Here is a 13,318-nt window from a genome sequence, read left to right as displayed (position 1 = left end):
TAAAATAGCTATGAAGTTTGATTCTGGGAGGAAAAAGTGGAAAATGTTTTATAGGTTGCTTTTAGCCAAAACTAAAACACCCTTGGGACTCGCACGAGTCACTAAAACCAACCTGGTTCACTAACAAGTGCGAGTTGTAATAAAGAGAAAGAGCGACCGTTAACAGGTGTGCTCTGTGAAACTAGTTGATTGCAGACTGCTCAATCTGGCTAATTCACAGGGTGAAGAAGGGTGGGACATCTGGAGGGAGAGGTAATCAGAAACCAGGCTAGTCTTTCTCGACGCCAGCTTAAACAGAGTTTACTTCAGTTCTGGACAGAGTAAATCCAGGCAGATTTAGAAAACTCAATTCACCCGTTAGATGGAGAGCTGGCTGCACATCTCCCTCCTCTGAGAAGGGGAAGTAGAGCGAGAGAGAGAAGGGGGGGGAGATGTTGCGCAACAACAAGACAGTAAGTGATGCACATAAAAAAGGTTAAATCTCTCAAAGAATGGACAAAAATATCATTCTCTATATAGCCATTTGATAAATTAAAATGTTTTTGTGAAATCCATTTACTTCTGTAGCTCCACCGTTATGTGAAAGGTATCGTATAGATAAATTATACACCGACTGATCTTGTAACACCTTTATTTCTATTAATCATAATGATTTTCTACTTACAGCTATTGAAAACAAATTTGAAATTATAAATCTCCAACAATCTCATATCAGACCAGTAAAATTATATTTTTCAAAGAATAAAGTTGAGCTCAATGAAAGGTATGTTTAGTACCTGCTGAAACGGTTGTTATTTTTGAAAAGGCACTTTTAATCTAACAAACGAGACTCAGTGGGAGCTTTATTCTAATTTACTGAATATGATGTATTTGTGCAAAGTGAGATATTCTCACTATGCAGCTGAAATTACAGCAATATACAGTGTTGATTCGCAGATACTGAATACAAATACACGCCTCACTGGCCTTATTTATTCATTGTTTTATTACATTTCGAAATCTATATATGTCAATTTCTGTATTTTTCACAATAAATAACATTTTGTGTTGTTCTGGCACATAAAATACCACCTGGTGGCCGTAAAGAGACCAAATGTAAAAAGCCTGAAATCATATGAATACTTTTCTGTGACACAAGATGTGTAAAGAAATTGCTTTACAAAGTGTTACTTTTACTTTTGCTACCTAAACAGGAAGATCACAGCGAATATAAATGTGTTTTGTTGTCTTGTTTAAAGTCGGCCTCTCTTTTTTCGTTCATGGATTTTCCGACATCAGACTCCCTACCTCGTGTCTGTCTGAGCATCCTGGCTGCACTTTGTTCTCGCATATTGTATCTCCTGTGCTGTTTTTCTGATAAAGGATTTTCCACAGTGTGATCAATAAATCACTGTCGCTGCTTGAGCTGCTGCCTCTTGCAAAGCCGCTAAACAGGCGAGACAAATGCAATTGTCTTCCAAAGAGCATGATGATCCAAAGGCTGTCTGGGCACTTTCTGTTATCTTCTTCTGTTTTCCCGAAGTCTACAGACTTGTTACAGTGAACCTTTCATGTGTTTTAGAGGAGACATGTCAGATGTCTTGTTTTGCTTTCCCTTTTCATTGTGTTGTTTTTTTTTTTTCTTTCTTCCTGTGGCTCATAGCACCTTGTGAAAGCGAGGGCAGAGGGACGACGGCGGCTGTGGTTTGTCTTGTCCTCCTGCTGATGGTGTGTGGAGGAGTGCTGGCGTTTCTCTTGTGGAGGTACAGTACCAAACATAAACATTATGTCAGACACAAATCTTGTTTCAGGCTACGCTCTGAAGATAAAGCCAATGCTGCGAGAGAGAGAGAAAAAAAAAACAATAATAGCACGGGCAGAGTGAAACAGAAAAATACGACATGGCATCCTCCCACACGCTATGCAACATGACAGGCCAGGTTGCATCTGCTGACAAAACAATTGTCATTTTTTACTTGAGTCTGTTCACAGTTTGTCACTGCTGTTTGATCTAAATTGAACACTTTTTTTTTTTTTCCAGGAGGCGCAGGGAGAATAACATGGGAGAGAGGTTGTACGAACACACAGACGACACAATCTAAAAAAGATCAGAGCTGTTGCTAAAAAGTCTCAGAGGAGAACAGTGGACGGGGCCGCACAACCAGGGTGGAAACTTCCTGTCCTGTGAGCAGTATGACCTCACGATGCACGGAAACAATGTGGAGAGTGAACTGCTTCCAGACAAATATAGAAAATACCTACACGTGGATATTCGGCTCAAAGAGCCTCCTGCTCTGCCTGAAAATGTTTTTTGTTTAAGCGATGTTTAATTTGATTATGTTTTGTTGTCAGTAAATTGCATAAAAATGTATTACATGAAGTTTAACGAAAATTTAAGTCTGAAAGAATGGGATGCTTGGATATTCATATGTGCTTACGTGAGATTTCCTCTCATTTGCTTTCATTTCCAGGGTTCACTATTCAGCTTACATGCACACACATTTAGAGCTAAGCAGCAAAAGCAATTGAAAAAGACTTGATTAAAAGCAGATTCAGCTCTAGGTCGGGTTCCTACACATTTATGCAAAGTCTGGAGAAGTCGGGAAATTGATTTGATCTTTTTTTAAGTCTAGATAACTATGAAAAAGTAGTTACATTTAAACGCTTATTGCGTTTTCTAAGAGATGAAAATGTATTTTGTAAAATGAAGTGCTTTTTAGAATAAATTGTCCACAGCACAGGGCAGAGGGGCAGGAAGAGATTCAAAATCAAAGCAAATCGACACAAAGGATCAGAGTAAAGGATCACAAATTGCTTCAAAGAAACTGTGTGTCTGCGTGTGTGTGTCTACGTGTGTGCGTGTGTGTGCGTGCGTGTGTGTGTGTTACAGATTTAAAATGTTAAGACTAGATGCCTAAAAAAGCTGTAAAATAGCCCTTTACTAGGACTCCAACATGTGTTGTGTTGTTTAAGATTTGTGGAATCTGAGGTAAATGTTTTGTCCTCAAACATCTCAAATGTTTTTTGTTTGTTTGTTTCTTTTCTTTTCTTTTTTATAATTTCAAAAAATGTTGATATCTGAGTCTGGAAAAGTGTGAAAATTTCAAAATGGAACATTTTTAGAAATCTTAACAAATGTTAATTTGGGGTCACCATCTACCACTGCACCACTGACCTCACTTTTAAAGCATCCATGCTTGATTTAGTTTTTTGATCTGTTTTACATTTTATATTCCACATCAGGGGCTGGGTTGGACACTGTTTTCACGAGCAACCATAAAAAACGGATCCCTGATATGTTCATAAGCTGAGTATGTAAAGCATTATCTCTATTCAGACTTAATTAAATCAATCATGACTCAGTCAACATAAGTTTCTGATACAATTTCTTGTTGAAGCAAGGGGGGGGGGGGCTGCACCCTCAGTTTGCCAACACCTCAGCTGTCCCTGCCTTGAAGATTCAAAAGGAGAAATGCCACAAAAGCTCTACAAGGAAATCCGTATTAAATCTGGAGAAACTCAGGCAGAGAAAGAAAGCGAGTAAAATAGTTTAATGACAAGTAAACATTAAAGTTCATTAGCATTCAAGCCCCGGCCGAGGACGTCGAGCTGGAACTTCAATAAGCTCGATAAACATTCCTGATACTCCATAGGAATGTAATCCCCCCAGGCCTGTACTGGTGGCAGCGGTCGAAGAAGGATGTGGCCTGAAGAGCCGGGAACTGAAGGTGGAGATGGGGCGGAGGTGGGTTGATCGCAGCTGGTAAGCGGAGGAGGCCATGGAAGAAGGTCCTTATCAACTGGAGCTTGATCAATGATTGGCCATGACGTGACTTGATCCAGCGCTGATAGATCAAGGCTGATGAGAGGGAGGCGCTGATTGATGAGGCAGATGAGGCTAGAGTCTTCCAGATAGAATTTGCGCCAAAGCTTCATTTGGAATAAATGAGGATTTATCTGCTGTAAGCCAAGTTCAAACTACAGGGAACACAATGCACCTTTAAATAATAAAAAAAATATCTCTTTGTGATGGCACGTATAACTTAAATACATAATAAATGCAATAAATGTAAAAAAAAAATGTGAAAAAGTTCAAAACTGAGAAAACATAAAATCTTACCAAATATTTTTGTTTTATTTTCTAGTCCATATATCTTAGTACACTTGAAATAAGACAAAGCTAACTTACAAGAAACTTTTCAGGAGTTGTTTTAAAAATTTATTAATATTGCTGAGAAAGTACTTGTTCTAATGTCAGATTTTTACATTTATAAGAAGGAAAAATGTTCTATCAAAAGTGAAATAATATCCATCCATCCATCCATTTTCTGCCGCTTATCCGGGGTCGGGTCGCGGGGGCAGCAGCTTCAGAAGGGAACCCCATACTTCCCTCTCCCCAGCCACTTCTTCCAGCTCCTCCGGGAGAATCCCAAAGCGTTCACAGGCCAGCCGAGAGACATAGTCCCTCCAGCGTGTCCTGGGTCTTCCGCAAGGCCTCCTCCTGGTGGGACGTGCCCGGAACACCTCACCAGGGAGGCGTCCAGGAGGCATCCTGACCAGATGCCCGAGCCACCTCAACTGGCTCCTCTCAACGTGGAGGAGCAGCGGCTCTACTCTGAGTCCCTCCCGGATGACCGAGCTTCTCACCCTATCTCTAAGGGAGAGCCCAGCCACCCTGCGGAGGAAACCCATTTCGGCCGCTTGTATCCATGATCTCGTTCTATCGGTCATGACCCAAAGCTCATGACMATAGATGAGGGTGGGAACGTAGATCGACCGGTAAATCGAGAGCTTCGCTTTTTGGCTCAGCTCTCTCTTCACCATGATGGACCGGTACAACGCCCGCTTCACGGCAGACGCTGCCCCAATCTGCCTGTCGATCTCCCGCTCCCTTCTTCCCTAATTCGTAAACAAGATCCCCAGATACTTAAACTCCTCCACTTGAAGCAGGACGACCCCCATGACCCGGAGAAGGCACTCTACTCTTTTCCGGCTCAAGACCATGGCCTCGGATTTGGAGGCACTGAGCCTCATCCCGGATGCTTCACACTCGGCTGCGAACCGCTCCAGTGAGAGCTGCAGATCACGTTCCGATGAAGCCAACAGGACCACATCATCCGCAAAAAGCAGAGATGCGATCCTAAGGCCACCAAAACGGATCCCCTCAACACCTCGGCTGCTCCTAGAAATTCTGTCCATGAAAGTAATGAACAGAATCGATGACAAAGGGCAGCCTTGGCGGAGTCCAACTCTCACCGGAAACGAGCCCGACTTACTGCTGGCAATGCGGACCAGACTCACCATCCCCACTATAAACAGTTTTGGTGCTGCACTGCTTCCCCCTTCTGAGATGCCGGATGGTGGACCAGAATCGTCTCAAAGCCGTATGGAACTCTTTCTCCATGACCTCTCCAAACTCCTCCCACGCCCGAGTTTTTGCCTCAGCGACCACCCGAGCCACATGCCGCGGACGCCCTTATGCTTGAACATGGTGTTCGTGATGGACAATGCGGGACGAGCACAGAAGTCCAACAACAGAACACCACTCGAGTTCAGATCGGGGGGGCGTTCCTCCCAACCACGCCCCTCCAGGTCTCACTGTCATTGCCCACGTGAGCATTGAAATCCCCCAGTAGAACAAGGGAGTCCCCAGAAGGGGCACTCTCCAGTACCCCTCTAAGGACTCCAAGAAGGGTGGGTAATCTGAACTGTCGTTCGGCCTGTAAGCACAAACAACAGTCAGAACCCATCCCCCCACCTGTAGGCGGAGGGAGGCTACCCTCTCGTTCACCGGGGTGAACCCCAACGTACAGGCGCCMARATGGGGGRCAACAAGTATGCCCACTCCWGCCCGGCGCCTCTCACCGTGGGCAACTCCAGAGTGGAAGTACGTCCAGCCCCTCTCAAGGAGACTGGTTCCAGAACCAGAGCCATGCGTTGAGGTGAGGCCGACTATTTCCAGCCGGAACCTCTGAGCCTTGAACACTAGCTCCGGTTCCTTCCCCACCAGAGAGGTGACGTTCCACGTCCCAAGAACCAGCTTCTGCAGCCGAGGATCAGACCGCCAGGGTCCCCTCTCTCGGCTGCCACCCGTAACGCAATGCACCCGACCCCTTTGGCCCCTCCCACAGGTGGTGAGCCCATGGGAAAGGGGACCCACGTCTCTTCTTCGGGCTGAGCCCGGCCGTGTTCCGTGGGTAAAAGCCCGGATTCCAGGCACTCGCCATCTTGCCCCACCTCCAGGTCTGGCTCCAGAGTGGGGCCCCGGTGACCCGCGTCCAGGCGAGGGAACGCCAGATCCAAAGTTGTGACTCATCATAGGGGTCTTCAGGTTGCGCTTTGTCTGGTTCCTCAGCTAGGACCTGTCTGCCTTGGGTGACCCTACAAGAGGTATGAAGCCCCAGACAGCATAGCTCCTAGGATCATTGGGACACTCAAAGCCCTCCACCACAATAAGGTACTAGATCAAAAGTACCTGGTAAGATATTATGTTTTTGCAGTGAAGGGCTATTTTGTAGGGTATTTTGTAGTCTGTAAATGAATATACAAATTAGAAGTGCTTTATAGGAGTTGTGACAGACTTCCATGCAGAAAAAGTTTGTGGTGAAAGTTATTTTCAAACTTTATGGCAGGAGTCCTGAGTTTATTTTTTGCGTCCAACCCGCCATTGGCTGCGGCTCAATATTTAGTGATCACGCTGTGAATTCAGTTTTCATTTTATTTTCTGTCAGTTTTTGTTTTTGCTCCACACACTGAACAAAGCGTTCTTGGTGTAGATCCAGAAATGACAGAGTTGTGTCCAAAAATAAGACTGGACAAATTATAGTGCTCTACCTTATTTTGACAGTGCACTCATTGCACTTAAACCTTTTAACCTCCAGCATTGTTTCTGATGAGCTCCGACAAGCCACATGAAGGAAGAAGAACCAGACAGGTCAAGTGCAGGACACGCTTTCTTGGGCGTGAGAGGAAAGTGGAACAAAAACAGCCGTCATCAAAGTTTTGGGAGTTTTCCAAAGCCGAGTTATGTTTTATGAAAAGATGTTTTATAATTTAACAGGGAAGTTGCTGCATTTTCAGTAAAATCTCTATAATATTACCAAACTTTAAACTGATGTGATAGATAAGATCTTCAGGTCCCTGAGGGCGTATCCTAGTGCTGAGCAGACAGTGATGAAATATTCTGAAAAACAGAAGAAAATGTGTGTTAATACAAATCTCAGCTTCAGAATGTGAGTCTGCTTCCTATCTGCAATAATTTCCAGTCAAAGAAACGGGACATACATTGGAAAAGTTTGCAAATGAAACATTTTAGAAGCAAATTGTTTCTTTAATGCACACTTTGGATTTTTGTTAAATTCCAGTCTGCTACATATCTATTTTCCCATTTCTGGTTGTGTTATATTTTTTTTGTTTGTTTCTTTGCCTTCCTTTCGCTTCCCAGCAGGCTACAGATGGAGATGCAGGAAAAGCTCACCTATCAGGTGGAGGTGAACCGAAAAGTTGGTTGCATAACCCAAGCTGGAGATGTACAAAGATGTTTTATATAAAAATAAAAAAAATAAAAAAACTTTTTCATTCTCTTCCTTTATTGGTTATTAGTTTTTTAATTTATTTTAATTGAGTCTTGAAACAAAATTTCACTCAATATGTGTATTATAAATGTATAAATGACAATAAAGTCTGCCTATTGCAGAAATAGGAACCATATTTGGCAGCTTTAAAGACCAGACATGTTTCCCCTGGAGACTGTAGAGCCTAGCGAAATATTTTTATCTGCAGACATTGAGCTAATGTCACAGACAGTCACACCACAGAGTAAGAAATCAGTACAGAGCCACAGCATGTTTTACCATAGAGCTAGTTAGAAGATGACAAATTGCTATATTGTGCTCCTGTTTACTCCCAAACTTTCTGTCAGCACACTGAAAATAGAAATGTGATTAATACGTATTTAGATTTGTTTGTCTCATTTTCCTGAAGATGAATTGAAAAGTTTTGAAGGAGAAAAAAAAGAAATTATATTGGGACAATGCAAATCATTTTGAAGAATAAACTGTTTCAGCTTCTTTTTAATGGCATTTTTTTAATGGCAATAAAACTTGTGTATGTTTTAGCAGTTTCCCGTGAAATCTTCAACAGCCACAGACAATAACATCATGCAACATGAGTTTAATGATGCTAACATGCTGAGTTTTGTAGGATATACAGTATAAACTGTTCATCATTGCTACTTGTGAAGAAGGATAACGGTGTCTAATCAGCACTTCAGCTGACAGGAAAGTAATTATGTTTGCAAGTTTTTAGTCATAAAGCTGTCACTGTGAAGGGAATAAGGGTTTGGATTCATTCTCTTTGTGAAATGAATTTCTCTTTAAAGACGCATGAAAAATGATCCTCGCTAAAAATGACTTAATCTTTATTTGGAGAGCCATACAGAAGGGAGTAAAACGAAGTGTTTTGCATTGAACATGAAAAAAGACAATTCTGGACATTTTAAATAAAAATAATTATTATATAAAAAGAATAAAACAATTACAGTGAATAGAAAATATATATTGCGCAGTGAAGTGAAACTGGAAATAGAAACATTTAAAATATTAAAACAATTTTTGATGACAATACCAACTGATTAATGACCAAATTTGAAATCAATATCTCAAAAACCTTATGAAGAGTTTGTTAAAGTTCAAGGTGAGTTAACATCAAAACCCAAATTGGCCGTCTTCCAGTACTTTCTTTGGCTTGACAGGAATATATCTTTGTACAAGATCTCTTAGCCTATTCCAGTTTAGGGGGAGCTGTTTTGCCGTTTTGCCGTCCCCCTTTTTGATTTCATTAAAAACATTTGTTTTCACAATTTTGGGCCAAGTTTGTTCAGTTTTCACACATGTTTAGGTCCTAAATTTTCGTTTTTGGTTACAGAATGACAACAAATCCAGCGATTACAATAGGGCTTTGCAGCACTTTTGCTGCTCAGGTCTAAAAACAGAAGAAACAATCAAAGTTTCTTCTCATTATGATCCTAATCAATAGAGTTTTCATCACATAATTTTGTCAGTAATCAGATTAATCAGAGAGGCATTGCCAGGCTCAGGGCCCTGACTGGGTTGTGAGGAATTTCTGAATAGCAACGAGGAACAGATGCATCAATGCATTAATAAAACAGGACTGCATGCTGACAGCTTTCTGTTATCTCACAGATGCACATGTACTCAGACATTCAAATTTCTGTTTATGTCATGAGGACTGGTTCACTGATTTTTAAATATCTTCAACTGTGACTCCAGTTATTTGCTGCTGGATTTGTTTCCCAGAACCGTGTCCATACAAAAGTGATGTTAAAGGCCTGACAAAAGGTGAATGACTGGTCTGGTGTGATTAGAGAGAACTGTGACTGAATATTTCACTCATTTTCTAATTTGTGTCAAGAATGTCTTAACCTTTGCAGACTCTTTGAGACATTTTGGAGGTTCATTGATGGCCTGCTAAGTGTTTCATGACAAGGTGTCATGTCTGCTCAGTTAATTCAAATCCAAAACTTTTAATTTATCTCAAAATATAAAGGTCCTGCTAATTACTACAGTGTCTGTATAATTCACGTGTCGCTGTTTACACACATGAATTGTGTGTAAATTGCCAACTCTTACACTGGGGATGATTTGGCAAAATGATTACTCTGTGCTATAAGACTGAATATTTTATGAAGGTTAGTTGGATGCCTATTCCCAACCTTTTGTCCAACCTTGGAATGTATGTAGCACCTAAAAATATACTGAAATTAATATATATTTTGATCAAATGTTATTTATTTAAAATATTATGAGTAATAGATGTGTGGAATAAGTGCATGGATTAAAATAAATATAAACCATAAGAGAGACATTTTTTACCAAACTATTTTTGCGCTCCACTTCTAACATTTTGTTGATTCTGGTCTGCTCTGCATCCCCAGAACCAGAACCAAGCGTTTTGAAGCAGAATTTAGCTTCAATGCACCACAAATCTTGAATAAACTTCCAGAAAACTGCAACACAGCTGAATTCCTTTAAGTCAAGGCTAAAAACACACTAATTTACAGTTGTTTCTGAATCTTAATCAATGGTACATGTATCAAAATGTTTTGTGTATATGATTTTAATTTTGATTTTACTTTGAATTTAATTTCTTTGTTTTTCTTTTTTAAGGTGAATGTATGTTATTTTTATGACTTTTTACTTCTTTGATGTAAAGCACTTTGAACTGCCTTGCAGCTGAAATGTGCTATACAAATAAAATGGACTTGACAGCAGTTTTCAGATCTTGCCAAAGATTCTCCACTGAGTTTATGTCTAGACTTTGACTTTGCCATTCTAACACATAAATATGTTTTGATTTAAACCATTCCATTGTAGATCTGRCTTTATGTTTAGGGTMGTTGYCCTGCTGGAAGGTGAACCTCTGCCCCAGCCTCAAGTCTTTTGCAGACTCCAGGTTCCGGAGTGTTCAGGTTTTCTTCCAAGATTACCCTGTATTTGGCTCAATCCATCTTACAATCAACTCTAACAATCTTCCCTGTCCCTGAAGAAAAGAAGCACCCTCAGAGCATGACGCTGCCACCACCATGTTTGTCAGTGGGGAAGGTGTGTTCAGAGTGATGCACAGTGTTTGTTCTCCACCACAAATTGCGCTTTGCATTTTTGCCGAAACGTTCAATTTGGGTCTTGTCTTATCGTTTTTGCTGTATCCCAATATGGCTTCTGGCAAACTGCAAATGGGACTTCTTTTAGTTTTCTTTATACAATGGCTTCTCTATTGCCACTCTTCCATAAAACCACATTTTTGCCGTGCATGACTAATAGTTATACTGTGAACAGATATCTCTGCATTTCATCCAGAGCCATCATGAACCTCTTGGCTATATCTCTGATCAGTGCTATTCTTGTTCAGCCTGTAAGTTTAGGTGGATGGCCTTTTCTTGGTAGGTTCACAGCTGTGCCATGCTCTTTCCATTTCCAGATGATTCATGGAACAATACTCTGTGCCTGCTTTAAGCTTCTCCACAACTTTATCCCTGATCTGTCTGGTGTGTTCTGTGGACTTCATGATGTTGTTTGTTCCCCAATATTCTCTTAGCCAACTTTTGAAGCAGTCATAGAGGAATTGAATTTGTTTACCATGACCAGTCATCAGGCAACTTCTGAAGGCAATTGGTTGCATTCAGGGAAAGGGGGCTGAACACTTTTGCATGCCTCACTTTTTAGCTTTAATTTGTAAAAAATGTTTTGAATCATGTATAGTTTTGTTTCTACTTTACAACTGTATACCACTTTGTGTTTGTCTTTCCCATAAAATTCTGTGAAAATATATTTGCAGTTGTGACAAAATATGGAAAAGTTCTACGGCTATGGTTACTTTTGCAAGGTCCAGACAATCAACAGCTATGCATTGACAGTTATCATATACCCTGCTGGCATAATAAGACAGAAAAATTCAGTCCACTGATATAAGAATACAAAAGCTGCTTATGATGCATGGAAAATTTGTGCCGCTCAAGGTTGTAGCACATTGGAATAGCTCAGTTGTTTCATTGAGATTTTTACTTTTTAAACTTTCATTCCCGCCTTTCTGGAGGAAAAATAGCTTTTGTTTGGACAAAAGTTGCTTCTTGTTTAGGATACCAGGTATTTGGACTGATTTTTGGAAAAATTTTTCATACTTTGCTATTTTGTTTTGATGCATAACCATAGCAACAGGATATTTTACAACAGAGAGCAAATAATGCTCCAATGGACAGAAAGGTTCTAGAACCTGAGAAAAAAATTGTCCACATAAGTGGATGACTTATTTTGGRCTGTCTAGTCCACAATACTAAATTTTGCTCTAGATGGGGTCTGGTGTCCACACGTTAGGCCATTATTTTATGACTTAGTGGTGGTGGAAGATTATAACACATTACAGGTTAGACTCAAGATGTTCAGTGTTTATAAAAGTTAGCAACTATACACATTTACCATGGTGCTAAACATGGTTTTCTGAGAAAAAAGATGTCCACATATCACGTAAAAAGATAATTCTTTGTTTTTGGAATCATTAGGTCCCAATCAGCCCAAATGTCAAAGATGAATTAGTAATGCATGCCATGCAAGAGTATGGGTCTTGGGTGGTTACAAATAATGTGGAAGGTGAAGGCAATAGTAGTGCCTGTGGTCACTGAAACCCTCAGAGTAATGACCCCTAAACTAGAAGAGTGGCTCAAACAAATACCTGGAGATACATCAGACTTCCTGATACAGAGAAGCACACCTTTGTGCTTCTTTGAGAAGAGTATGGGAAGAACACCTTCTCAAAGCATACCTTTGAGAAGGTGTGCTTTCTCAAAGGTGTGCTTTGAGAAAGGTTGTTGCGCAAAGGTTGTTGTGCATCATAAGGGGTCTTCAGGCTGTGCTTTGTCTGGTTCCTCACCTAGGACCTGTCTGCCTTGGGTGACCCTAMMAGGGGCATAAAGCCCCAGACAGCATAGCTCCTAGGATCATTGGGACACTCAAACCCCTCCACCACGATAAGGTGTCAGCCCGAGGAGAGGTCCCACAGGAACACTTCTAAAAAAGTGTTCCATGTGTAGCTGTGCTGTATGTTGAAATTGAGTCTTAGTGTGGCAATGACTTTTTTAATATTCACCATGCTACCTCCCTTTGTCAATTCTTATTTTTCTCTGTCTAGTTTGCAACCAGTCCTGGCACAAAAAGTGTTATCTTAAATAAAATAAGGACATCACTGAACTTCAAGTGGTAAGCTTTTAGCAGAAATATTCTTGCTGAAATTCTTTCAATGTACACAAAATCTGTTTTTAATCAACAGGTCTGTCCAGAACAAAGTTCAAGTGAGGTGACATCATCAAAAGAGGAGTATGTTCCTGATTCCGTAGATGATTCAGACATCTCATGGGATGACAGATGCACTCCACAGAAATATGGACTAGTTATAGTCCATATTTCCATATTTGGACTTCTTAATGCACATAAATTGTATATTTTTTGTATGTGTATGCTGTGGTCCTGATAAATACAATTGGCCCTGACAATTACTGTTGGTGCCATGTGCCAAGCACCTCATTATAGTTTGTCCTTTTAATACAGCATTTCGACAGGTTCTTGTATTTTGAGTTCTGATGTGTGTATCTAAATTTTTAAGTGAGATCTATGTTATGTAGCTCAACAAGATTTTTGACAACTTACTACGTCTTTCTAGTATAAGTGGAAAGGGGTGTCCGTTTAGTGTTGCAAAAAACTGGTTTGAAAAAAATTGTCCCACTAATAATCAAAACCCGTATAGGTGTGTGGGTGTGTGTGTGTGTGTG

At 40.7% G+C, this 13,318-nt stretch overlaps 1 protein-coding gene and 1 long non-coding RNA gene across 2 annotated transcripts in view; both read left to right on the top strand.

The window, feature by feature from the left end:
- LOC103477769 (uncharacterized) overlaps nucleotides 1-3,346 on the top strand; it is a 10,245-nt gene extending 6,899 nt beyond the window's left edge. The window contains exons 5-6 of the mRNA XM_008431069.2: nucleotides 1,643-1,742; nucleotides 2,021-3,346. Coding sequence (XP_008429291.1) covers nucleotides 1,643-1,742; nucleotides 2,021-2,081 — 161 coding nt within the window. The 3' untranslated portion in view covers nucleotides 2,082-3,346. The remainder of the gene's footprint in view (nucleotides 1-1,642; nucleotides 1,743-2,020) is intronic.
- Nucleotides 3,347-10,387: 7,041 nt separating this feature from the next.
- On the top strand, nucleotides 10,388-13,004 carry LOC103477770 (uncharacterized). Its single transcript, XR_535692.2, has 3 exons — nucleotides 10,388-10,601; nucleotides 12,682-12,749; nucleotides 12,820-13,004. It is a non-coding gene; the product is annotated as an uncharacterized LOC103477770 (long non-coding RNA).
- The last annotated feature ends 314 nt before the right edge of the window (nucleotides 13,005-13,318 follow it).

This window comes from Poecilia reticulata, linkage group LG16, assembly GCF_000633615.1.
Source record: "Poecilia reticulata strain Guanapo linkage group LG16, Guppy_female_1.0+MT, whole genome shotgun sequence".
Taxonomy (NCBI): domain Eukaryota; kingdom Metazoa; phylum Chordata; class Actinopteri; order Cyprinodontiformes; family Poeciliidae; genus Poecilia; species Poecilia reticulata.
This window is presented reverse-complemented; position numbering and strand designations above follow the sequence as displayed.